The sequence below is a fragment of the Hippocampus guttulatus genome, chromosome 11 (assembly GCF_054856545.1).
Source record: "Hippocampus guttulatus isolate MCC_2025c chromosome 11, RoL_Hgut_1.0, whole genome shotgun sequence".
Taxonomy (NCBI): domain Eukaryota; kingdom Metazoa; phylum Chordata; class Actinopteri; order Syngnathiformes; family Syngnathidae; genus Hippocampus; species Hippocampus guttulatus.
The window spans coordinates 15,578,054-15,605,081 of record NC_141271.1 but is presented as its reverse complement, the minus strand read 5'-3'; the positions used below and the strand labels follow the sequence as shown (position 1 = coordinate 15,605,081).

Sequence of the window (27,028 nt, the reverse complement as noted above, 5' to 3'; positions counted from 1 at the left end):
AGGAAACCGGAATACCCGGAGAAAACCCACGCAGGCCCGGGGAGAACATGCAAACTCCACACAGGGAGGCCGGAGCTGAAATCGAACGTATGCACTGTGAGGTCGACACGCTAACCACTGGACCACCGGGCCGCCCTACACCAGCATTACTGATATTTTAAAAATCATTCTTCAGATTGCTCAAATAGGTTGAAAATGGGTAAAAAAAAATAGTTGGTAGATCATTGAGATTTGTGTTGAACCCTTTCATGCACCCCTGGAACCTGATCACACGATAAACTGTCCACTGTAGTAACCGCTGTCCCTGAAAGGGTTAACAACACGGCATCTGCAGACGCGCCATTGTTCCCAGCGTTTGCGCTGTCAAATAGTCGTCTCGCCAGGGTGAGGCGATATGAATACTTTACCCACATTAGCCAGGCTGACGAAGTGCCAATTTGGTTGATCGAAACCACCCGTGTCAAGAGCCCTGTCTGAGCTCGCTCACGATGGCGTGTGTGAACAACGTTCTTCTCGCAGTTCCTTTTTTTCTTTTTTTGCATTTTTCCCTCCGCTTAATAAAACGATTCAATTCGGCGTCGAATGGAGGACTCTGGAGGAACCGCGGTTCATAAAGTCCGTTTACAATCTTTGTTCGCGACGTTGGTTCACGACGTTGGTTCACGATGTTAGTTCGGTGTTGTTGAAGAGATTGGATTCACAACTTCACGTCCGCGATATTAAAAGACGTTAGGTCAAGACATGAGCAGATGACATCGCTTCATCCTTTGAATGCTAATCGAGTCGGTCTCATGAGTTTTGCTGAAATTTCACGTGGCAGTGGTTTGACCTTCAAATTTTCTTTGACATTTGAGGCCTATTTTTCCAGAACAAATTGTACAGCTTGTGGCATTTGACTGTGACGTTTCAAGTGTAAAAGACGCGTGAGATTTGACGGCTACAGCTCTCGACGATGAGCAGCGCGGATGCACACTTTCCCATTCCTTTCGATTGTCTTCATTCCTTGATGCACAGTAGACAGCGAACAATCCAACTCGCTTTTATTCCAGCCTATTTGTTCACCTGGTGCGCTCCTCGAACGTGACGTTTTCCCTATTGTCTTTATTCGATAAACAGTATTGCTCGGAAGCAGGCTGTTTGATTGGATCGATCCCCCCTCTGGCTCACGCAGAGCCTGTGTTCTTTTCCATTTTGAGGGCGCAGTCGAAAAGCCCGGAGGCGACATTCCACAAGGTCCGCATAGCTGACATTCCCGCGATATGACGGCACAGCGCACAAAGCCCAGTGGCGCACTTGGGTTTCGAATGTTTTGGATTTCTTTGATTGAGAATTGAAAGCGAGGTTCACGCTCCAACAAAAAGCCGTCTTTCGTGTTGAGCGCTCAGTGAGCACTCAATGTGAATCAAATTGGTTTCTTGCCCATTAAACACTTTTTTTTAACCTGTATTGATTTCAATTCTCTTGCGTTGTTAGGTGTGTAATCAAGTTGTGTTTTTGAAGACAGACACTGAGTATATTTGGTACCGTAATGTCCCATATCACCATTGTGTATTTAAATGGAAGTAGAGTCCTGGGTTAACGCCATGCGCTAACGTTGTGAGCTAACACAGTGAGCTGACCCTATCGACTAATCTCGTGGACTAAGTTCACTGAGTGATCTTTGTCACTAGCGCATGAAAAAGAATATCTCACTATCGCCACAAGGCACATAAAAAAAAAATTGCACGATTCACCTGTGTTGCACTCCCGTCTCTCTACCCCATCCCTTCCCCCCCCCCCCCGCGCCTTTTCCGTCTCGCTCCACCTGTCTCGCCCTTCACTCTGCCGTTTTGCATCCTCTATCACATTTATGAAGAGCTGCGCCTTTATCTCCCCCTCCGCTGCAGGCTGTCTCACTTGAAAGAATCTCAAAAAGCTTTGAAAGCGGGGAAGGTAGGTGGCGCCTCGCTCGACGAAGAGACAAGGAGTGGGGGGGGGGGGCGAGGCGGCGACGGCGCAGGCTGGACGGAGATGTTTTCACATCGCGAAGGGAGCGAGATTGCGGGAGATAATTACCGCGTTGCTCATTAGTCTTCCAAGCCTGTGTCGACACCGTGGCTTTAAAGAAATCAACACTGAAGGGCTGCGTGCAGCTTGAGAACTAAATTGAATGTAATTTATGATTCCTCCGTGTGTGTTCCTCGGCCACGTCCAGACTAAAAGCCTTTGAGATTTGTTTTTTGGGGTGTTAATTTATCTCGTTTGACCTCCACTTTGCGCAACCACTCGCCTGAGTTACACATCCATTGAAACAAGCATTTTCTATTTGACGTCTCCCGTTCAGAGGTCCGGTGGGTATATCCCGTCTCATGTAAATTAAGCACACGCTGTGCTAATGATATTTGTTAACATTGAGAACCAACAGTTTGGACCAACGCTGTGAACCAACGCCTTGATCCAAGATGAAGTAATTTTGCGCACCGATGTTAACGTTGTGAACGGATGTCGGGACAAGCATTGGCGAGCTTTCAACGCCCAGTCTGGTGGTGCACTATCTTCTACTGTCATGCACTAGCATAGTGAGCAAGCGTTATAAAACCAATATTGTGCGCTGATGTTGCAAGCTACCGTAACGCTAACGTTAGCTAACGTCGTGTGCTAATTTCATGAAACATGCATTGTGTTCCGTGTACTGAACGTCTTTACGTTGTCGAAACGACACGTCCTAGCATTGCGCCCTGTAAAATATGATGGCAAGCTATTGTTGTGAAGCCATATCCAGTGTACAATGGCATGCCCTACTCTACAGTAAGAAGCAAGGAGAGGTTAGCAGATTCTGATTAGTTAAACGATGATCGGATTCATGATTAATTGGCAACGTGTGACAAGGGAAGTATATTGCTTGTTGTTTTTAGCTTCAGCATTCTGAATCCACAGACAGCTGTAACATCTCTTACTTTGACAGTCGGAAATATAGACTGAATGAACACTATAGCCGGAGCCTAAGTGGAACAGCGTGTCTCCAGAGTCTGTCCAACTTAACACTCACAACTCACTGAAACACACACAAAAAAAAAAAGCATTGTCGCGTCTTATTTTTATTTTCTGCCCACTTCTCTGCTCAGTTTGTGTTGGAGAAATTTCTGACTAACACAGCGTGAAAGAGTTTGTCCGGTTACATTTGAAATTAACTTTTTATCAGGCCGTTACGGTGGCTGAGCCTCCATCACTATTAAGAGTGGCCCGACTCTAGTCCCTCAGCTCTTCCTTTTCTATTTTTCTCTCTCTTTTTACAACCAAAATAAAGCCAAAATGGCAACAAAAAAATGGCGCTGTGTTTTGCTGTTTTCAAGATGACGCAGCTTATTTTCTTGTTTCAACGCGGAACAAATTCATCTTTGGCACTGATTGCTTTGTTTGTTTTTTAACTGATTAAAATTTGTTTTTGTTGTTGGTGTACATGCCAACACTGTTTTGAGCCGAAATATGACATTTGAAAATAGTGATTGTGTTTTTCAACATTTTCTTCTGAAGCACTTTTCACATTTACGAGACTGCACAAGAGGAAAAGCAATTTGTGTGCATGTGAGAAGTGTTTCTTGGTTTTATAAGGCCTTTCATGCATGTTATAACACTTCCAGACGTTTTTGTAGTTGAGAAAAAAGTCAACTATTTTCATGAATTAATATTGCTCTAACATCTAGCGTCAACAAAGTTTGTCAACTAATGTGAGCTTATGTTGTGACTCGACATGGTGAACTAACAAGAACTAACGTCACGTACAAACTGTAACACCACGTACAAACTGTGCGCTAACAAGGGAGGAGCTGCACTAATGTGCTCACGTCGTTAGCTAACACGAGCTAACGTCGCGAGCCAGCGTAGTGAGCTAGCGTGGTGAGCTAGCGTTGTGAGCTAGTGTCGTGAGCTAACGTCGTGAGCTAATCTCATGGTTTAAAGTCATGACCTAACGTAAGCTAAAGTTATGACCTAACGGCGTGACCTGACATAATAAGCTAACACTGTGAGGCCAACGTCGTGAACTAACGTGATGTACTAATGGCGTAAACTAGGATTGTAAACCAATGTCTTGAACTGATGTGAACTGACATCAGGAACCCAGGTGGTGAACTAACATCTTGTCCGAATGCCATGTATCAACGCGGCGTACTAACACTGCACTGCCGTTTTAACATTGTGTACTAAGGTTTTGGACTTCAATCAATCACCTTTTATTCATGAAGTGCCTTTATGAAAAGAAAACGTAACCCTAGGTTCTTTACATAATTATATCAGCTTCAGTAGCACACTGTCCCTGTACTAACCGTAGTGAACTAATGTTGTGTACTTAAGTTGTGTTGATGCTGTGAACTTAATGTAGCAACTACTGGCCAGGCATATATTTACAGTATTGCTAAATGTTCATATCTTTTTACAGGTTCCAGTGAACAGGGATGCTGCTATGTGAAACTTAAAAATAGATATATCTTGTCATAGTGGCACCTTAGTTTGCCTTGCAATTTTAAAGCTGAAAAAAAAAAAAGTGGGGGGAGGCGGGGAGTGGAATCAACAAGGGAACCATTATCAGGCCCGACAGGGTGGTCCTACAGCGCGGTTGAAGTGTTTACGGATGTGATTTGTCCGTGCCCGTTCCTTCCCTCCATCACATCTCGACACTTAATCTGCTGATGTGCTCGCCTCGCCGTGGCGTGGCTTAAGAGAAATTGCCGCAAAGGTCAGGCAAGCGCGTTGGAGACTTGGCGGCGGCGTTTGTTGATTCTGATGGATAGCGGCGCTCGGCGCGGACGGACGGCGGAGGGGGGCCGCTGCGCAAACACGCCGTGGTCACACTCGCGTTTGCAGTGACGGTCAGGGCGCCCGGAAACCATGGCAACATGAAGTTAATAAATAGCTGACGAAGGAGCCGTGCGCGCCGTTCCTGCTTTCTTTTTGTGCATGTGTGTCGCACTGCCCGCTCCCCACCCCCACCCTCCGCCCCTCAAGATTTACGTTACATAAAACTTGTGACTTCTTCCCCCTACCACCGCCTCCATCCTACCATTCCAAATCCCACTCATGTGTCCGGGCGTGCACGTGCGTGTGTTGACATTTCCCTGCATTCCCCCAGAGAGGAGACAAAAGGAAAAGTATTCCCACATTCTCTCCGGAGGAAGCCGTCTGCCGTGTTTGCTACAATCCCCCCCCTCCCCCCTCTCGCTGTCTTTAATACGGCTTCAAAGATTCCCTTTTTCCTGGTGTCACGTCATGACTACGGATGTTGATCATTTCCCGCTTCATGTCTGGATGCTGGCAGGGTTGGAAGTGCTTCCATGCGTCCTATTCGTGAAGGAGTTAATGAGTGAAGGATTTTGCATCGATGCCAAATTTTAGGCCCGGTTGCCTTGCTGGTCGATAGAAACGGCACAACGCAAAGTCAACCTGAGAATTGTCACTCTTCATTGGAATAGAAGCCTCTGACACATTGATTTTTTTCCCCCACATATCACTGTCCGGCGCAGACACGTAATTGCAGGGCAAAGTCTTTTTGTAATGTCCAAAGCAAACCTCTCCTCCATTTTGTGTCCTTCCTGCTCAGATGCAGTTTTCACACTACCATCATTTTCCGCCTTCTTTCCGATGATGCCGGCAGGGAATATTTTCAGTAAAGGTGACTGGGAAATGTTCTTCCTGAATATCAGAGCCATAATAGATGCCCGCTTTCATACCGACTGTCAAAGCAATGGCCTTCCGCTGTCTTATTTCCTGAGTTCTGTTCTGTCGAAACAGCACCAACATGGAATCTGAGGACAATATTGAGAATGTCCAAATCAAAATTCTTATTGTGAACCCTTCTCACACTGCCCGTTTACTGTTTTTGATGTTGCTCCCAGGCCATCGGAAAATCTCAGGAAAATATTTGAATTTTCCCCCAACGGTTGGTGTACAAACGGGCCGGTCCTGGGCTGAACAGTCGCCCCTTTACCGTGTCCAGACCGAACCGCTAATTTGTGTCCTTCTTGTAGAGATGCTGGTAAAAGCCACCATTTAACGTCTTTTCTTCAATGTTGCTGTTCTGCATTAACTCATTCAGTACCAGCCAATCCTAGACCAAGTCTGAAAAGACGTTTAAAAACGTCTTTGGGAGTGAATGAGCTTTCAAAGAGGGACAAGGTCAATGCTGCATTTTTTTTGGAGAGTTCTGAAGCACCTTTCATATAGCTGATGACCTTTAGTCACTGTTATGTTACAGATATCGGAGGGACAAAGTTGACACAGAAATGAAATGATCTGTCTTTGGCGGTAATATCATAATTGTAATGGTAGCCCCATTCAAGCAGCCATTTTACCTTTTGTTTTCGTGTTGCTGTTCTGTGCAAATGGCATGGGTAGTGTAAAAGTAGCGTTTTCTGATGACACCACTAACATCAATTGTTTTGGGTTTTGGAATTTACAAATCAAACCCGTCGTCCATGATGTGTCTTTAGTGCATGGATGTAATCGTCACGCTACCAGTAAAAGCCATCATTTTCCACATTTTCCCATGTCGGCGTTCTGGGATTGGATGGCACCAACAACAACAAAATGGAGGGGGGACAATGTCAGCCGTGCAATTTTAGGGAATTTTTAGGGTGGCCCTATCACATGTAAAAGTAGGTGTTTCTCGGCCTTTTGTCTGCTTGTGTACTGTTAAAACAACAGGCATGGGGCGGCAAAGTCCACCCAGAAATCTGCCACCGAAGGTTGTCACAAAAGCAGTTTTTTTTCCCCTGTTTTGTGTCGCTGTTCTGTATAAACCCTTCCGAAACGCAATTATGTCGACCTAGCAATTTTTCCTTTTTTAATTGCAACAGATGCCCCTTACGCGCTGCCGTTTTTACCGTCGCATTTGTGTATAAACGGCACAGGATGTCCAAGAAGAGCTGTTATGTTTGTCCCTTTCACAACAGTTTTGTTGCTGTTTTGCATAAATGGAACCAACATGGAATTGGGGTGCGAGAGGTTTTTAGAATGGCAAAATGAAACCTCTCCTCCATTTTGGGTGAAATCTTTTCGCCTTGTCAACTAGTATCTGAGCCATAACGGAAGCCCTTTTCACACCGCCTGTGAAGCCGTGATTTCTTTTTTTTTTTTTTCTCCTTCCCATGTTGGTGTTCTGTATAAAAGTCACCAGTACGTAATGGGGCACGGGCGGAGGGAGGGGAAAGGCGGATGAAGTTGAACCATGAATCTTCTGCCGTCAGCGGTAGATCCGTAACGGAAGCACACTGTTTTTTTTATCTTTGTGGGGGGACGGTCCAAATGAAACCTCTCCTCCATTTTGTGTCTTCCCTGCACAGATGCAGTCGTGGTTGGGAACGTTCAACCCGGAGCGGGAGAGGCGAAAGGTAATGAATGACCTGTCTGACCGCCACTCCCCCCCCCCCCCCCCCCGATACACACACACACACGCGCATACACGCACCCCCCCTCCCCCAGACCCACCACACACACAGTGAACGTGAGGATCAGAGCGTGCGCGGGATTAGTTCCTGCAGTCACGCTGAGCTGGTTTCAAAAAGCAGCAGGCAGTTATTTGACCTCTTGACTCGCCGACTGCGCGAGTGCTTTTGCATGTATCTGAATGCGGATGTGGACATAAACGCGCGTTTAAATCGGAGGTTGTCGGGGGCCTCAATTTGACCTGAGCGAAATAGCAAAAGGGTGCGGGGGAGCGTGGCAAGCAACATGTAAAGGATGCATTCTTTGATGTTGTCCTGTGCCGTGCCGCTATTGTGTGCAATTGGACGCGGAATGAGAGGACGAAGTCAACCCTGCAATTTTTCAGCTCCTAAGGGTAGCGTAAGAGCGGCGACGGAACACAATGCCCGTGAAAGCCCACATTTTCCTCATTTCCTTTCTAATTTGTGCAACGACACATAAAGGGTAGATGAAGTTGACCCCTTAATGTTGTTTTTCCGTCTGAGATGTCAAAGTTTGCTCGCTTTTGTGTCTCCCAAATTCACACCGGCCCTTTGGAGATGGTATCTGTAACTGAAGCTCCTTTTTCACTTTTGTGTGGCTTTTTTTTTTTTTTTTTTTTTTTTGTATGATCAAAACCGAAACGGGATCGGTGGACGACATCAGCCTGGCAATTTTCCAGCATCGCAGGTAGTCGGCAGAGATTGTCAGCGGCGTCTCTTTGACCCGACTGAAATAGCAAGGGGGGGGCTGGGGAGCATGGCGAGTTACATGTAAAGGATTCATTCTGGACAGCCTTTTGTGGCGCCTCTAAAAGCCAGCATTTGTCAATTTCCCCTGCCGTTATAGATTGCTCCGACACGGAATAGTGGAAAAAATGAGACCAACATTCTCAGTTTCTGCGTTAGTTTCAGAGCCGTGGCCAAACCGCATTTCCTACTGCCTCTCCAAATCGTCATTTCCTTCATTTGTGTTTGGCTCATCTGCATAAACTGCACCAACACGTAACGGGGGAGCGCAGTCGACTGTCTGACATATCAGAGCTCCTTCCTCATTACCTATAAAAGACAGAATTTTTCTAACTTTGGTATGTTTTGCCATTCGGGCTGTCGATTTTGACAGCTCTAAGTTGCCATTCTGCATAAACAACACCCACATGGAATAGAGTGGTGGGGTCAACCGGCTAATTCTTCCCCTTCAGAGGTAGTTTTACAATGGCTCTCTTTTTTTTCGCCCTGCAATTATGATTGCGGATGTTGTGTTTTTGTGAAGAAGTTGTGGCAGCATCCCGCATGCCAGCATTGTGTTAAGAGAAAAATCGGATCAATTGTGGAGCTCTGAATCAATCATTTTGGAGGAGTCTACGAAGAAAGATGATTGAGAACCATGGCACCAATGACCGAGAATCGCTGTTTTTAATTCATAAAATGTAATGTTGGACTCCAGAGGAACACATTAATATGTGTGAATAGCAACTATCGCCTCGCCTTTTTAACGCAATTAAAATAAGTTCCACAGCCTCTAACTAAGCCAAAACCGTCTCGATGACTGCGGTGATGTCAGTGCGTCTGTCGAAAGGATTGCAGGCTCTTGTTCTGTCCCACGTGACTTGTAGTTGGCGACGTTGTTATATCCACCAAATCTGGCACAAAGCGGAGCATTTACAGCGCTTCAAAAGAAACAATTGAGTAAAAGCAATACCTGGCGGCACGCGTCCAGCCCAGAGCTCACCCGACGCCACTGGAACCGTCACACTTTGCCGGGGTCGCCTGACGGCACAATCACTTACACTCTTCAAGTTCTTGGGAGACACACTAAGGGCTAATTTAGAGCAAAAACTAAAAGATATAATGGCCTGACTTCAGGTTTTTGAGATACAAGCCATTCCTCGACCATTTTATTATTTTCTTTTCATGCCTCGACTTTGAACGTAAAATTGAGAGGGACTGTCGTACGGTGGCGGGTGACTCAACTCGCTTCATAACAAGCATCAATTTGCCACACTCAGCTGAAGGTTACTGTCAAAACAAAGAGAATTACACATTGTGCTTTTAAAACGACGACGTAGCCTCAGCTACCCGAATGCAGACGTAAAATCGGAAACTCTGTATGCTAATAATTACCATGTGGCGATGTTGTTACCCTTCAAGCGCTGGCGATCCGAACACAAATGGTGCAGCAACACTCATAGACGGGCCGTATCACAATGCTCGCGGGCAGATATTCTTTATCCTCCAAGTAGAACAGCGATTACTGCCATACTGAGAAACCGAGAGAGGAGCTGAGACTCCAGTACAGTTTGCTCATCCTACACTGCCCCCAGTTGGCCCGGGTGTGCATACCACAATGAGTAGTGCGGTGAGGGAGAAAGTGCGATCAAATTTTGGGGTGGAGGCAAGAACGGAATAATGGCATTTTATTTCAGTTGGGAAAGCGCGTGGTCAAGGAACAAATTAAGCAAATTTTACCAGGCGTCACTCGACATACAGTATCTGCATGTCAACTATGAGCAAACCACATTACCACTTTGAGCCAGAACTGATGCCCAAGACTGTTTGCGAACGGATGTTGCCTTTTGTTAAGGTTCCAATGCATTTCCATTACTTCCTTCGATGAAGGAAATCAGACCAAGTCATCCTCCGTTGGAATGTGTGGGAGTCTTCCGAGTTTGCTCATTGTCGTCAGCCCTCTCCGAGCCTCTCAACCTAATCAGGCCCCATTGTCAAAAGCGCCAACGTGGCCTCGCATGGTTAGCGCACCGCAAATGCCTGTCGCATTCGCTCACTCAGCCTCCTCCCTGCTTGAATGGCTGCACCCTCTCGGTCTGCCTGCAGGGTAAAGGTGTGCGGAGGGCAGGTTAAGGTTAAGGTTATGTAAATGCTGCCCCAAAGTGGCAGTTGTAATTACTGCATGCTGAACTGGCGTAACCCGGCTGAATTGCGGGGTGGGGGCAGGGTGTGTGTGTGTGTGTGTGTGTGTGTGTGTGTGTGTGTGTGTGAGAGTGAATGTGTGTCAATGTGTGTCAACAACACACACGCCTGGGCAGAGTGCAAATAAGTCGGTGGTGGTTTTTGTCTCTTAAGCCCCCCTCCACTCCCCCCCCCCCCTCAGCCCCCCACCCCTTCACCAAACACACGCACACAACCTAACCTCCCCCATCCATTGCTTTCTCTTTTTTTTTTCCTCCCCCCTCCTCGCTCTCTCCCTCCGCCTCTGTCACTCTTGTACGCGCAAACCCGGCATGAATAAACCAGCGCGCCAGGTTCATGCGCATGAATATTGATGAGAATTTATGCACGCGCTGCGACGCTTTAAAACAACAACAACAGCCTCGCCGATTGCGCTTGCCAAGGCGGCAGGCCTCTCGTGTGTGTGTGTGTGTTGTGCATGTGTGTGTGTGTGTGTGTCTGTCTGTGTGTGTGTGTAGACCAGCAAGTGTAAACGACAAAAAGCGATTCCGGCTGGCCGCACCTCTGTCTCTGGTGATTTCCGTTCACGTCAACACGTCTTCCTCCGTCTTTCTGTTACTCTGAGTCAGCCTGGCTGCCCCCCCCCCTCCCGCCTTCCGTGTGTGTGTGTGTGTCGGGAGAGCGATGACGTACATAACAAGTGTCGGCAGTTATCTGGGCCGTCAGTCACGCGGCCGCGACACATCTGTGTGTGTCTTGACTGATTTGTTGGAGGTCGCGCTTGAACGCACAGGAACTCACACACACACACACACACACACACATGCCGCAGAACAGATCAGCGACGGGGTATCCAGCCTTGAGTATTTAAGTCACACACACATAACAGCGCAGTTCCGTCTCAGTCTCACACACACATACGCATACACGCATACACGCGTACACGCGACAGCGCAGTTCCGTCGGGTTGTGGAAAAGCTGGCTGAGCAAACAAACGTCCTCGCTCGTGTTTGTTGTGCTCGTTACCGTCCCCAAGAGTTTGCTCCGCGAGCAGCGCCGACTTTGCCTGGAGCGCCAACGCAAATGTAACCATGTCACCGTGCCTGTACGCTGTGTTCATCGGCCCGTCAAATGCGTTCTTTTAAAGAAAGGAAAACCGTTCAAGCTGGTATTTTTGAAACGTTTTTTGCAAGGTTTTCCGTTTGCCCCGTGGCCTTTTGTCCACACGAAAACTACATTTCAGATCGCTGGAAATTCAACCCAGTATGAATAGGTTGAAACTTAATGCTCCCCTCCTTTAAACGTTCTACATATAGCTGACCAAATCTCTGATCACAACTTCTTCAGAAGTCAGAGCAGTAGTTGGAGATGTCGCTTTGTCGTATGTTGAGAGGCAGATATTTATAGACTTTTTTTTTGACCTGAGGTATGTGCTTCCAAGCTGCAACTATTTTGCCAAGGTTGCTCTACCTTCAATTTTGTCTTCCTTCGATCTTTGAATCATGATAATAGAAGAAAAATGCTGCGTGTCCAGAACGGGGTGGTGCGTTTACAAGATTCCAGCGTTTTGAAAGTACCCTGAACAGACCATGTTAATTGCATAGCAAGCTTTATATAGCATATGGGACTCTGGGCCTGCTTGAAAGGGGAAGTCAGCCCAAATGTTTTCTTGACACTAATATATTCCGTGCGCCTCCACTCATCGAAACACAGCATTCTGATTCATATTTCTGTGCGATATGAGTTAAGCAGTAAGCAGCTTTTAGCCATCTCAGGGCGCGGCCATTTTGCCACTTTCTGTCAACTGAAAATGACATCGCACTTGCTCGAGGCTCAGGTAACAACCGATCACGGCTCATCTGTTTTCCGAAGCTGAGTAGGAGGCCATTGAAATATCGAATTTCCCGAAGTCCCCTCATGTGAAATTGACCACAGTGTGAAATTGCATGTTTGTTAAACTTGCTCGTTGCTTTTTTCTTTTCTTTTTTAAATAGTCACGACAGCAGTCAGAAAAATTGGCAATCGTAGCGACCAAATTGCTAAATTTCCATCGCTGACTTTGTTTTGGAAACAAGCCCCTCTCTTCCTCTGTTTGCTGTCCTATTGTTAGTGTAAGCAGTGCCAGTCAGTGAAGGCACGCTTTGAGCTATGGCATAAGCCACAAAAAAAAAAAAAAAATCATCCTGACAAACAAACTACAATTATTGTATGGAATTGATTAATTCTCCCGCCTTAGGTCAATGTGTTAGATTTTTAGCATTACAAAGAGCTGAAGGTCGATGTCAATATCTCATCGCTACCATGATTTCTGAAGAGCTCCTTGGTGAGGCGCGTTCACGTCTGTTCTGAACAGGTCCGTTTAAAAATCAGACCCGCTTTGTCTCTGCGGGCCACTTGCACAGGATGAGTGCTTTTGACAACACACATCTTTTATGGGCATCAGCCCTGCAGCTAGTATATAATCAGCATTAGTGCTCGCTCAGCTGTGTCGTTTTATTGTTTCCGCGCTTGCGCTTGGCCAATTTCCATTTTCTCGCCGTTGTTGTTGTTTTCCCGCCAGAGTCCCTTTTGTCCCTGTTGTCGGACATGTTTGACATTGAAACTCGACCTTGGCGAGCGCAGCTGCGAAAACAGTCTGAGAGAAGAAATGGGAGCATCTGCAAAAGTTGCTGCCAGATTGCAAGGAGGTGGAATTTGTTTTGAACTAAATTAGAACAAAGGCAGATTATTACAATTATTAATCAAGGGGGAAGGGGGGCAACTATTAATTCGTGGCCATGTTTTTCACAAAAGTCATATTTCAGATTTTCTACAGATTTTACCCTCGATGCTTACAGAAAAATAAAATGACAATGGCATTATTAAAAACACGTTTTGCTTTCTGTTTTATTTTCCCCTTCTGCAATTTATTTATCTTGATTGCAAGCTTTAAAACTGTTTCACCCCCCCCCCCCATGTTAATTTGCATCAACTTCCACAGAAATAATTGATTTTTTTTTTTTAACAAATAAAATTTTTTTTGAAATATTCATCAAGTTAACCCCGAAAATGAGCGGTCAAATTCTTCTTCGGCGTTCCGATTTGCTGTCGTCATGGTGAAGTCTAAAGCGCCACCTAGTGTTTGGATAACAAACTGCAAATGCATTTCCATGGGGTGCTTCTCTTTTCAATGTTCCAAAAGCATATCCTAAACTCCGCATTCAAGTGTGGACTTTTTATTTGCAAATGTTTTCCGAAAAATCTGACCCAGCCCGACGTCGCGTCCCTCATACGGGAAGCCGGCAAAGCAGATGGGCCGCCCGTGCTTCCCGTCTGCAGTCGAGCATGTGTCATTAATGCCGGGACCGCTGCGCCTGCCTCGCATAATTGCTCTTTCGTTCCCCTCCGCTTCTTCAGACGTGAGGGGGTCCACGCTACGGAGGGACTTTGATTAAAAACACGAGGCTCCTGAGCCGCGCACTCCTTTCGCCTGCCTCTTACCCCTCCCTCCGCCTCCATTGCGCTGTTCCACATCCTGTCTGCAAGCGCACCGGAATTCCTCAAATGCTTGTAACTACATCGCACCTAAAATTTTATATCACCCTTCTGGCTGCCGCTGTCTTTTTAAGAGCCGTTTCTCGAACAACCCCCCCGCCCCCCCGCCGCGTCCTGCGGAGGCTCACTGGTGCTGACATTCCCGCAATGTCCCCCATCACGTTGAATCCGTCAGCCTCGTGGTTTGCCCTTTCAGTCGGACGATGAGACATTCCTGCCGAAGCGTGCGCGCGGGTAGCGCGCGCGCGCCTGGCGATGATGTCAAATCTCGACGCTAATAGGCCTAAGCTTCGCGTTGGCCCCCACTGGGGGTCTTGCAGTCGCTGCCGAAAACACGTGTACGTTGCTCTGTGGAAACTTGGCTTTAAATACTTGCCGCCGAGCAGAGATAAAACGCCACTGTGGGGATCTTGTGATTTTCATTTGATTGTTTGGAAGGCCTGCGTCGGCGCTCGCGAGCCCCCCCCCCCCCCCCCAGGGTCTTTCTTGTGACTAATTAATTTCCAGCATGCAGGGGTAGAGGCCAGAGCTCGTGGGCCTGCCTCCTGCCACTGGTGCGTGTTTGCGAGGAGAAAGAGGAAGAAGAAGAAGAAGGAAGGGAGGGAGGGAGGGGAGGCTTTGCTCCGGCTTGACTGCTGCGCCTCAGCCTGCGGGGAAGAGGTGGAGGGAGGGGAGGGGTGCGGCGGCGGCGGCGGCGGCGGGGCGGTTGAGGTTTTGACGAGCAGAGCGCAGAAAATCGATCCGGGGGCCTCGCTTCTCAGCCTCTTTCCGGACGCACGAGTCCTCCTCTCCCGGGAATTAGATAACAGCTTGTAAAAGCCCTCCACCGCCAGGCGCTGCGCTCGCCTCCTTGATTCCGCCGCCGTCGCACCCCCCCCCCCCCCCCCCCCGCCCGCCTTTCCCAGCCCGCCTGCCCGCTTGTCCACCAGATATTGAATTCATCCCTTTCCAATTGGCTTTAATTGGACGCGCCGCTTCTCCCCATAACTGTGTGGATATTGCATATTATCAGCACGTTAATATTTTATTAGATTTTAATTGGCCTTTGTTGTTTGCCTCAGCGCACCGCTGCGCCCGTTGAACGCGCCGCCGACGCCGCCGACGCCTGTGTGCCTTTGTGTGTTTGTGTTTGGAAAATACCAAACAATGGCTTTTCCTTCTCCGCCTCCGTTGGTCAGTCTCCCCCCCCCTTTTCACCGAGAGTCAACAAAACCGCCATGTCAGGGATGTAACAGAAGCGCCAAGGACGTTTTCTCATCTTGTGCCTCACAAGCAGCGCCCACCAAAGCAGGACGTTACCTTTTCGGCTTGGTGCCTGGACATTGGGGTTCGCCTTGGAAAACGAGAATGTAGCCTCCCTCCGCCTTTGAGTCGGGAGACGGCTCCTGAATGTTGTTTGTGCACCAAACAGCCGTTCAGAGTGCCCCACCCCCTTCTTGGAGGGGACTCCATCGTTCTACTGGGGGACTTCACTGCTCACGAGGGCAATGACAGTGAGACCTGGAAGGGCGTGATTGGGAGGACGGGCCCCGCACGGTCTGAACTCAAGTGCTGTTCTGTTATTGGACTTCCGTATCATCCGTGACGAACGGCATGTTCAAACACCCCAGGCCGCAGTTCAATGATCGACTTTGTAGTCGTGTCGTTGGATTTGCGGCCGCGTGAAGAGAGGGGCGGAGCTGTCGACCGATCACCACGTGGTGCGTCGGCTTCGATGGAAGGGGAAGGCCAAAACGTATTGTGAGGGTTTGCTGGGAACTCCTGGCAGAATCCCACGGAAAGAATTTCAACTCCCACCTCCGGAAGAACTTTGCCCACGTCCCGGGTGAGGCAGGGGACATCAAGTCCGAATGGACCATATTTCGTTCCTCCATTTTTGAGGTGGACGATCGAAGCTGTGGCCACAAGGTAGTTGGTGCCTGTGTGGCGGCAATGCCCGAACCCGCCGGCGGAAACCGATGGCAAGGGACTCTGTCAAGCTGAAGAAAGCACCCTATCAGGCCTTTTTGTTCATGTGGGACTCCCGAGGCAGCTGACAGGTGCCGGCTGGCAGCTTCGGAAGCTAAAACCCGGCCGGGTGTGGGAGGAGTTTGGAGAGACCAGGTAAAAAAAAAAAACTTTCGGGTGGCTTTGAGGAAATTCTGGTCCGCTGTCCGACGTCTCAGAATACTTTGACCACCTCTTCAATCCCACCGCCACGCTTTCCATTGAGCAAACAGAGCCCGGAGACTCTGGGGCTGAAGTAATGGAGGTGGTCAAAAATCTCCTTGGCGGCAAAGCCCCCCCAGCCAAGGGGTGGATGAGATCCTCACGGCGTTGCGAAAGGCTCTGGATGTTGTGGGACTGTTGTGGTTTTTTTCAAGAAGGGGGGGGGGAGCGGAGGGTGTGTTCCAATTAGAGAGGAATCGCACGCCTCAGCCTGGTGCTGGAAAGGGAGGGTCCGTCGGGAAGTTGAGCCCCAGATTCAGGAGGAGCGGTGTGGTTTTCGTCCCGGCCGCGGAACAGCGGGCCAGCTCTCAAGGTTGTTACCTCGAACATGGAACAAAATCACAGAACCCCAAATGACTTTTTTCTGATTCAAAGAGGTGGAAGAATTGAGCCTCACGGCCATTAAACTTCAAACCCCAATCGGGGCTTTCCGTTGGCCCCTTACAAACTGTCATCCCACCTCTGTTTGACCTCTCAAATGACCTCCGAGGACGGCAAATTTGCGGATCGACTTTCACTCCCAACGGCGCCGACGGGTATAATCGGGTGGTGAATTTAAGTCCCACATTTCCACCACCACCTTCCACACACGTATTCCGTGTTGGTACCTTTCAAACAGAATAGCAACACAGGAATTTAAAAAAAAAAAAAAAAAAAGCCATCTACGCAAAGGCGCTTGAGAAGTGCGACTCTCCACTTCCCAGTCACGGCTTTCCACTGTTCCCTTCCAACAGCTGCTGTCCCGCTTTTTTTTTTTTTAATTTTTAAATACCATTGACGCAGCCAAATTCAAGGTCATTCAATGTCAGGAGAAAAGGAAATTAGCGTCACATCGGGGTGTGTACACTTTGAATGAGAACAGCCCGGCTGACACAACAGTGACAGCCGTCCAACTGAAGGAGTCCTTATCGGGCCTTTTTGGCTCTGGTATCCCAGCGGCATGTAGCTTTGGCAGTTGCTAAGGGGTAAAACAAAAAAAAAAACGTGGGTGTGGGAGGAGTTCAATGAGGCCATAGAGAACAACTTTCAAACAACTTCTGGTCGTCCGTCTGGCGTCTCAGGTTGACGTCGTGGCATCGACGTGTAACGACGTGGCTTGCTGACCCCAACACGGGACTTTGTGGGTTGGCGGTTATAACACTCGATACAACTCCGTTCCTCTGATACGACATCCGATGGGGGAGCCTGAGGGTAGGCAGGCCTCGCTCTTGAGGTCTTGGTGATAGATGAGATCTGCCAAGATTTCTTAAAAGCTCCGAATGTTATGGGGCTCACTTGGTCGACACATACCTTTGCAACATCTCATAAATATCAGGCGCAGTGCCTCTGGATTGACGGGCTGGGCTCGTGTGTTCCAGTTTAAGGGAACGCACTGGGGGGGGGGAATTAAATCCCGTCCCGATTAGAAGTGTTAACGTATCTTCATGACATGCGAATTGATGCAGCATTTGCCGTCACGCGACGGTTTGTCTCCATGAAAAGGCAGTCGAGCGGAAAGGCGAAGCTCTCGGTTTACCTGTCGAGCTACTACTCTCCCACCTGGACGCGTGCGTGCGTGCGGAGCGAAAGAGCAAGATCACAGACGCAAGCGGGCGAAATGCGTTTCCTCCGCAGGGGGGTGTCCGTCACTCGGTTCTAGAACGCTGGCTCAGAGGTAGAGCCGCTGTTTTGAGAGGAGCCTAAGGAGGCGGGACGGGAATCCGGTTAAAAAACTTCTCTGACACCTCCCCGGTGAGCTGTTCTGGGCAGAAACTTTGAAGCAACGTAATGTTACAGGTCGACTTCAACTCCCCCGTTTCCCCTCCGTCGGTACATTTCACAAAAAGCAGAGAAAAGCTGCGACAAAGCAATGGAAAAACTAAAGAGGATCTCAGTCCTGACTTTTCTCCAATGCCTTTGACACAAGCGTCGGCTCTTTTGATACTACCTACGAAGCCGTCAAATTTGCTGGTTGACTTGAGTCCCCCGTTCCGTGTCGGTACCTTTGACACAGAGCAGTGAGCTCCAAAAAAAATACAAAAAGCAGTTCCAGGGGAGATAAACATGATTTCTGTCTCCTGCAGGTTTCCCTGGCTGAGGAGATCAAGCCACTAAAATGGTATCCGTCTGTTTACCTGCTGGTGTCTATCTTCCCGCTCATCAACAGGTAACGCACGCATATTCGCAAACAATCGCGTGCAGACCTTCAACCGCAAATCTTGTCGTATTTGCATATTGGCGTCACTCGTATCTTTTACGCCGCCTCCTCTTTCGCTCTCGCTTATCAGCGGCTCTTAGAAGCCCCGCTCGCCGTGTAGCAGCCAAGCAAGATTGTGTGCGCGCATAGTTTGCGCGCACGTGTGTGTGTGTGTGTGTGTGTGTGTTGTGGGTGTCGACCGCACGGAGCATTTTATTGGCTTTTTTAAAGTCGGGGCTTTGTCAGGCGAGGGTTCGCCGTGAGGGGGGGCGGGCGGTCCAGTAAATGATAACCTTGGCCCTGTTATTACTTCTTTTGCCCCCCACCCCCCCCCCCCCGCCCCCATACGTTAGCCGGGTTTTCCGCGTAGAGCCGCTGGCGTGATTGACAGGTCAGGGTTACTAAGTGATTAGCTGCGACGGCTCCGCTTGTCGCCACGGCGATGTCGGCAGCGACGCAGGTCAATTACAGGGTCAACGTCTCTCAAAGGCTTTCCTCCAATGCCGCTCGCCAACACCCTCCCCCCCCAAAGCCCCACCCCATCCTTCCCCTCCCCCCTCCTTAACCTCTCTGTCCATTCCGGCGTCCTCACCCCCCCCCCCCCCCCCTCCCGCTGTCATGCCCCGGCTGTCAACTGACGGAGATGATCCCGCCCCCTCCTTCCCCTCGGTAAATGTCACTTTCCCTTCCGCTCTCCTTCAGTTCCAAGCGACTTTTTGCCGCCGCTCCTTCCCCTAATTTGCGATTTTCCGTCTCCTCTCCCCCCCCTCCTCCATCACACAAAGCTGCTCCCCCACCCCCCCTCCCGCTCTGCCTCCTTCCCTCCCTCCCTCCCTCTCGTTCTCTCTCCGCCTGTCTTGAGCAAACACGCTCCGCTCTCTGCCTTTCTCCCGAGAGCGCACGGGGTGGGGGGGTGGGGGGGGATAAAACGGGAATGAATTGCTCTCTCGTTGTCGTCTTCCGCCTCCTCCCGCCGCTCGGCTGCGCCGGCTGTATATATCCCCAGCTCCTATTAATTTGTTAGCGCCCCCCCCCCCTCCACACTGCCTCCCCCTCCTATTTACTTGCCTCCCCCTGGCTCATATCCTTCCCTCCATCCTCCTCCCTGCCTTCAGCTGAGGGGCTGGAGTGTGTAAAGTGTTTGTCACGGTGCCGTGCCGATGCCGCCGCGTGGAAGCGAACGTACGGGAGACGGCCTCAGCGCGCGTGTGCGCTTGTGTTTTAAAAAAATCTTTTTTTTTTTTTTTGTTCCTCCCCGCCGGCGTGCGTAGGCGGCCGCTCGGTTTCGTGTCAAGGCAAAATGTGCTGTCGCCGCTTGTTGCCATGTGTGCGCACTTGTTTGTCTGGCTCGACGTGTGTGCGCGCGCGCGCGCTTCACCAACACGCACGGCTTTTCTATCCTGTGCGGGCGGGTGCGCGTGTGTGTGTGCGTGCGTGTTTTTGTGTGTGTCTGAGTGGGGGATTATTTCTATCTGAGCTCCAAAGCCTCCTAAACAGGGCTTAGAGAGACGGCCCAGGGCAGCAGCTAAAGCTGTCGGCTAGAGCGCTCCTTCTCTCTCCCCCCTCTCGCTGCCATTTCTCCCAGCCTGATCCGCCGCGCCGTTAATACGCAGGCACTCCCACACACAAACACACTCTTGTTTCGGGCCTCCTCATCTGCACACACACACACATACATAAAAAATGCGCAGACAGTCACACGCCACACAAGCAATTTTAATCTGTTCCAAATGCACGCTGGTAAATGTGTTAATTCGACACCAGCTGTTGTGAATTGCAATGGGAAAGTGCTCCTACTTTTTCTGCTCGCCCGTGCTCTCCCTTTCTCTCTCGTCTTTCTCTCTCTCTGCTTGTGTTAGAGAGTGTGTGTGTGCGTGTGTGTGTGTGTGTGTGTGTGTGTGTGTGTGTGTGTGTGTGTGTGTGTGTGCGCGTGTGTGTGTGCGTGTGCGCGCGCCTGCGTTGCGAGCGCTGCCCGGGCACGCCGACTCCAGTTTTCACAGTCTGCTTCTCACATCGCCTCCCCTGTGTGCTTTTTAGTGTGGGTGTGTGTTTGTTTACAAGGCTTGTCTAGATTCCTACTGTGCGCGCCTGTACGCCTGTTTGCATAAATAAGCCCTCTCCTCGGAAACCTCGCCGCCGATTCCGGTGGCGCGTCGCCGCTTGACGAGTGAGTGCTCCTCCCGGACGAGCGGTCGCGTGTTATCTCACCGCATCTCGCAGGAAGCCCCTTTTTTTTCCACCGAGCTTCACACTTTGGTTTTGTTTGACAGGGTGCACTTTTTAGATTTGGTTTGCATTGTCAAATGTTGTGGAAGTTACAAAAATAACAAGAGCCCCCTTTCGCAATCCGTCGAAGCCCACTCTTTTCCCAGCTCGCTGTCTTTTTCGGCGGCGGCGGGGGCGGGGGGGGGGGGGGTTGAAGACGACCTGCGAATTTGACCGCTTCTGGTGTGGTAACGCGGGTGTCACTAAGGCGGAACATCGGCAGCCGCGGCGTGAAGTTTAGCGCCAGAGACTCGCAGCGCACGTCCCATTGTGTCGAAAGCGATTGTCGTTGGCCCAGACGCTGACGTTTTCACACGCCTAATTATCTCGCCTGTCGACCGAAAATAACATCACAGTGCCGGAGGGCTCAGGTTGAAACCGTCCTGGCTCACCTGTTTTCTTGGTTTGGTCGTGTGACGTTCGCACACTGAGTCCTGAGGCACTGTGACGTCGTTTTCATTTGTCTCAGTACGAGGCAAAATGGACAAAAAAAAAAAAATCACATTCCACAAACGCAATATTCATCAGAATGTTGTGTTTAGACATGTGGGAGTGCAAGGAACAGGGTGTCCAAACGGCGGCCCCGGGAGCCATTTGCGGCCCGCCATCCATTTGACACGAGACCACATTGCCGCATTTTGCCCGAATCTCGCATTCGAATCATCCTGAGGTCGAAACAAAGTTTGCAGCTGTGCGAAAACAAGCAGTTTCCGGACGGGCTGGTTTGCGATTCTTGCACCTTGGCGGAGGTCTGCTACGGGCCATTGTCGTCGTTATCCGTTCATGTTTCGTCTTCTTTGTCAAGTTCGGTGTCAGGTTACGCCCTTTTAATGTCTGGCTCGTCGCATACATTACACGGGGATGATTCACCTCATCAACATCCCCGCAACGGAAAATGCACAGGGCTTATTGTTCAAAACCGTACTGTGGTGCGCTCGGATATTTGGCAGGTCGGCAGCTGAAAGCATGCGCTCAGAAAGAAAACACTTCCCCAATTTGGGCGATTTTTTTTTTCTTCCACCCTCCTTTATTTTTCCGCAGAAGGCGAGGCACGAGGCAGGCGCTCGAGTTGCCTGTGAGCGATTGAGGTTACGCTCCTTTCCGCGGGGCGCCTCCGAGCCGAATGATTGGTCCTGGTGGCGGCAGCGGGAGGGGGGGGGGGTTGAACTGTCGATGTGTCTGCATAACCTTGAGTTCACCCTGTTGCCGCGGGACGCATCCGGCGCCCTCCACGTTGTCCCTCGATGTTATGTATGTGGCTTTTTTTCTGTGTGTGCGTGTGTGTGTGTGTGTGTGTGTGTGTGTGTGTTTGTGTGTGTGTGTGTGTGTGTGTGTGTGTGTGTGTGTGTGTGTGTGTGCGTGCGTGCGTGCCTCAGCCCACATGTGCTCGCAGCGGAGTTTTGTATGGGCTCCCTACAAGGCCTGAACCCCCCTTTCATCCTCTCACCACCCCACCGCTCTTTGGAGGAGATCTGATTTCCCTGCTCCAGGCGAGCAGAGAGAACAAGACAGCGCGTACGTGCGTCTGTGCTTTGCCGTGTGTGTGTGTGTGCGTGCGCGCGCGCGCTTGCTATTCGCCTTGTGTGTGTGTGTGCACACCAGGGCCACGCAGACCTTCCCCATCTCCGCGCGGCGCTTTGAAAAACGAGGAAGGAAATCTCAGAGCAGCAGTTATTATTCATCCCTCAAAGAGAACGCCGCCGCCGCGGCGGAGGAGGAGGAGGAGGAAGGGGGAAGGGGGGACGGGGGACGGAGGGAGGAAGAAAGGAAAAGAGAGCCTAACAGGAGGGAAGGTGGAGGAAGAGTGACGACGGGGGAGGGAGGTGGTCGTGGTGGTCGGGATACATTAACGCTTATCGCGCTGTATTCGGCGTCGCAGGATGTGTTCTTCTTCCTCTCTTTCCTTCCTTCTGCTCACCCTTTCCGACGCTCCCTTTCCTTCCGCCTCTCAGAATAACTTGTGCGGCTTGGCGTGCGTTTCATTTTTTTTTTTTCTTACACGCTATGACGTCGTCGGCGACACGAGCGAGCGTCTCAGATACAGAAATGTCCCGACTTATCTTTGTGTCTCTGTGTGTTTACTTTCATTCCAACGTGTATGATCGAAACACGACCGCGATGAATGGATTGAACTTTTATTTACGTGAGATTGCACATGACGGGGGGGGGGGGGGGGTTGGTTGGTCACATTTTCCTTTTTTTTTTTTGCTTGAATCGAGTCAAGTGTACTCCAGATGACCAACATGCACACATCACGATAGTCCCAACCAGAATTCCCTGCAGGTTTTGCAAAGATGAGCTTGGCGTCGATGGTTTTCTTTGCGGGAAAACAATTCCGTCTCGTTTCCGCCAATGACGACGCTGATCCCCATTTACGATGACTAAGCTCCTTTTATTTTTGACGAAGCACTTCAGGGAAGAAGTAAAGTCTGAATTTTCGTCACGCTTTATTATTATCTCAACAACCGCCGATGCTAAAACCTCAAAAGTCCAGCAATTTTAGCCTACATCGCCACCGTAGGATCAGAACTCTTGTAAACTGAGGACCCGCTGTATGAATGATGACTGTGTAGAAGTGGATCAAAACATTTTTGACCTGTTAAGAAATGATAGTCAGTATCCTTTGTTTTCGAACATCTTTCATTGGTTGCCGCTATGTCGTGCTGCTTTGGTCTTCCGTTCCGTTGTTATTCCCAAAATTCAAATTTTTCTCAAAGAGACTGCGTCGGGCGCCAGTAAATCTGAATTTTCTTCATGTTTTCCAACAATTAGCCGAGCTTTGATATTTGCTTTCCTAAGAAAACGCTTCCGTCATCGCCACCATAACCAGACAACACGCGGGATTGTTGTCACAATTCTGTTGCTTCAGGCCCTCTTTCCAGTCTCTCTGACTCCGTTTTCTTATCTGTCTTTGTCTGCTTGTTTCGAATAGTTTGACTGCGTATGAATGAAGAAAAACAAAATTCTTGTCTTCCGACTGCACTATTCCCAAATACTGCCCCAATTCCAATGGGGTTGGGACTTTGTTACATCACCTTTTCTTCGAACAACATTCAGTAAACTGAGGACCCTATTTGTTGACGCTTTGTTGATGGAATTCTTCACCATTCTCGCTTGACGTACAGCTTCAGCTGTTCAACAGTCCAGGTCTCCGTTGTCGTATTTTATTTTGAATGGGTGACAGGTCTGGACTGCAGGCAGGCCAGTCTAGTCCCCACACTCTTTTACTACGAAGCCACATGGTAAGAACAATAAAAATTGTATTCCTGATGAAACTTGGCAGGTGTATTTTGAAGTCTTCAAATGCAAAAGCAGACATCGCAATTTTTGTAGATTCAGGAAAATCTGTTGGGTTTTTTTCCTGGTTCCAGGTTAAAGCTAATCATTTCTATTTGGGGTGTTTGGAGTTCATCTATATTAAACAATTAAGATGCTCATTCAGGAATTTTAAAAAAAAATCTCTTTTTGAACTGCTTTTTCCAAACAGTTTTTACTGTCATTTAATCATAAAACCCGACAGCCCCAAAAATACATTTTGTTTTTAAAAAATGCACCCAAAAAGCACTCTTCGACGCACGACGACCGGAGCTTTTGCTACGTATTCGTTCACGACCGACACGTCACTACACAAACGACATGACGTCATTCTTGGAATGCTGCACGCAGTTATATTTTCAGCTCACTTTCGAGCACAATCGAAGAGCATGGAACGCAACGGGCGCAGCCACCTTTGGGCGCACACGCGGCAAGTGACGAATTTGTGATGACGTTAAATACGGCGCATGCTCTCTCTGCTGTGATTGAAGTGTTTCTTCGGACGAGCTTTGTCGAGTAGTCTGCTAGCAGGCTTGGCTTTATTTCCGTCTAAATGGCGTGTGGCACATTTGGAGGTTTGCAACTCGCCATTTTTAGTCTGATGCTGGTTAGAATCTGTTTCCACCACAAATATTTTGGTACTTATACTGCGTATAACTGAAAGATATTCCTGCGAGATACATTTGTCATCGTCACAGCGTGGTGGTCCTTCCGTTTTTTAAAATAAAATTTTCTCACCATTTAACTCATTCAGTCCCAAAGACGTTTTTAAACGTCTTTTCAGACTTGGTCCAGAATTGGCTGGTACTGAATGAGTTAAAAAACACCCCCCCTCCCCCTCCCGAAAAATAAAAAGTAGACGCGATCAACATATTTCCCAGATAATGAGAATGATTTCCTTTTCTTGGCAGCTTGTGCGTTCAGTGTGTGCATTTCTTGTAGCGTGCCAGGTAGCTGTCGGTGTGTAACCGGAGACGAGAGCCCTGCAGCCATTCGTCTCCCGTTGCGTGGCGGCAACGCTCCGCTATTCATCCCCATTTAGCGTGACCGAGCTGGCCTGCGGGGCTGAGCGAAGAGCACGGGGAGGTGGGAGGGGGGGGACGGGGGGTGTTTGTCTGTGCCAGGCGAGGCCGCACAAACACACACATTGCAGAATACAAAAAAGAATGAATATGTAGGAACTTGGCGACACGTGGCGCGAATTAATACGCCACAAAATATACAGAGAAGCCCGTCCGTCCGCGTGCTGCATGTATGCTCCATACATGGCGCACGGTGCATGCATGCGGGCACAAGCAGAGACAAGATAGCCTCCGTCACATGCTCGTGGCCACTTTATTTTTGTGGGAGATGCAAGCGCACACACACGCGCACACCACTGTCCGCTATATCCCCCCGCTCCCTCAACCCCCGCTACCACTACCACCACCTCCCCCCCCACGCGCTTTCAGGCACGTCTTTAAATATTCATCACTCTGGCTGCTCTGAGAGTGCCGTAAACGCTGCCTCACACTCCGGGGAATCGCTAAAGCCTACTCTATCATCTGCTCTCCCTCTCCCTCCCTCTCTTTCTCTCTCTTTTTCACTCTTTTTTTTTTCGTTCTCTCGCTCGCACACAGATCGTGGCACGACGCGCGCAAGGCTAAACTCACGCAAACGCTCAACGCGCCCAGACGCGCTATCGACCGGGGACACGTCGGAATCGCCATGAACTGATTTGGCCGGGCTCCTCCGGACGATCAGGATTGTGTTCAAGGAAGCGGGGGGGGGTGTCTCTTTGTTGAGTGCGAGTTCTCTGTCTTTGACACTCGTCAACCTGGTCTTGAACCCACCATATAAGGCAGGGGTGAGTGATGTGATTCCGGTCCTCAAGGGCTATCCTGGACGTTTTATACGTCCCCCTGCTCCAACGCGTCGTCCAATTCAACTGAGCAGCTCATCAGCAAGCTCTGCAGAAGCTGGATAACGATCCCCATCATTCGAAATTGGGTGTGTTGGAGCAGGGAGACATGTTAACTCATTCAGTACCAGCCAATTCTGGACCAAGTCTGAAAAGACGTTTAAAAACGTCTTTGGGAGTGAATGAGTTCAACATCCAGGATACCGGCCCTTAAGGATCGGAACTGCCCACCCCTGATTTCAAGTTCCCCACTTCTGACGCCTTGGATTAAGAAACCCCGCCGGGAAAGTAGCCCCAATTCGGTTCTAATGGGACGGTCTACCGGGTGGAAAAACCGGTGCGAGGTGCCCTTGATGTACAATGATCGCCCAACTTCATGGGTTCTTGAGGTTACGAACGGCACACGTTGAAGTGGTTTGCGGCATAAGAATATTTTGTTACACGGCACAAGAAGGGGATGATCGGTTGCCACCCAATTTAGCGTTTAATATTTATGATCCATGCAAAATGTTCACTGCAGTTGTGACTTTCCGACTTAATGCCCACGGCGTATTCGGACTTAGGTGCAAATTCTGATGTCGCTGCCGTCGGAACGCAACTCACGCAATGTGATATTAACCATTTCAGGGACATCCAGTGGACATCTTATCATGTAATCAGGTTACAGGCTGCCTGAAAAGGGTTAAAATGATGTCGTAGCATCTCAACGTCTTTCCCGTCTCGCTTTGTTGTGCCTTCAATGTGGTGATGATTACCAAGCCCCCGTTTTCAACCTCAAGGCTTTCGCATGTGCCACTAAAGTCTGAAGGCAGCCTTTGATGTTTATCTTTGTAAGAAAAGTCGTCCGTCGTTGCCGCCATAACCAGACAATGCCGGGGATTGTTCTTACATGTAGGACGCGACCCGTATTGGCCAGAGGTTCTCTTGCTTGGGGCCTCTTTGCGGCAGTCTGGCCAGTTTTCTTCTCTTTCTTTGTCTGTTTCTGAACTTGCTCATGATCGATTCGTGAATTCGGAGGGGATGTAATTGTAGTCATCGCACGGTCCGCACTCGTCAGACCAGCCCCGGTTTTTTTCCTATCATCTTTTGCCCCAATTCTGGTGTCCCAATGCTAATTGTAGCATGGACTGTATTTCCCGGTTGTCACTTCGGAAGACGGCGCACTGTGTGATTTTTCTTGAAGGTTCCGTTTGTCGTTCACCTCGACCGCGACTCCTTTTACACCGAGTTTATGGCAACCCGGCGAATCATTTTGTCCTCGGAAACCCAGACAGCGTCGAGGTG

At 49.4% G+C, this 27,028-nt stretch overlaps 1 protein-coding gene across 2 annotated transcripts in view; it reads left to right on the top strand.

The window, feature by feature from the left end:
* LOC147198314 (cyclic AMP receptor 4) overlaps positions 1-27,028 on the top strand; it is a 76,093-nt gene that overhangs the window by 31,354 nt on the left and 17,711 nt on the right. For both annotated transcript variants that reach the window (XM_086123642.1, XM_086123643.1), the window contains 2 exons: positions 7,317-7,364; positions 18,152-18,234. In XM_086123642.1, the coding sequence (XP_085979768.1) occupies positions 7,317-7,364; positions 18,152-18,234 (131 nt within the window). The remainder of the gene's footprint in view (positions 1-7,316; positions 7,365-18,151; positions 18,235-27,028) is intronic.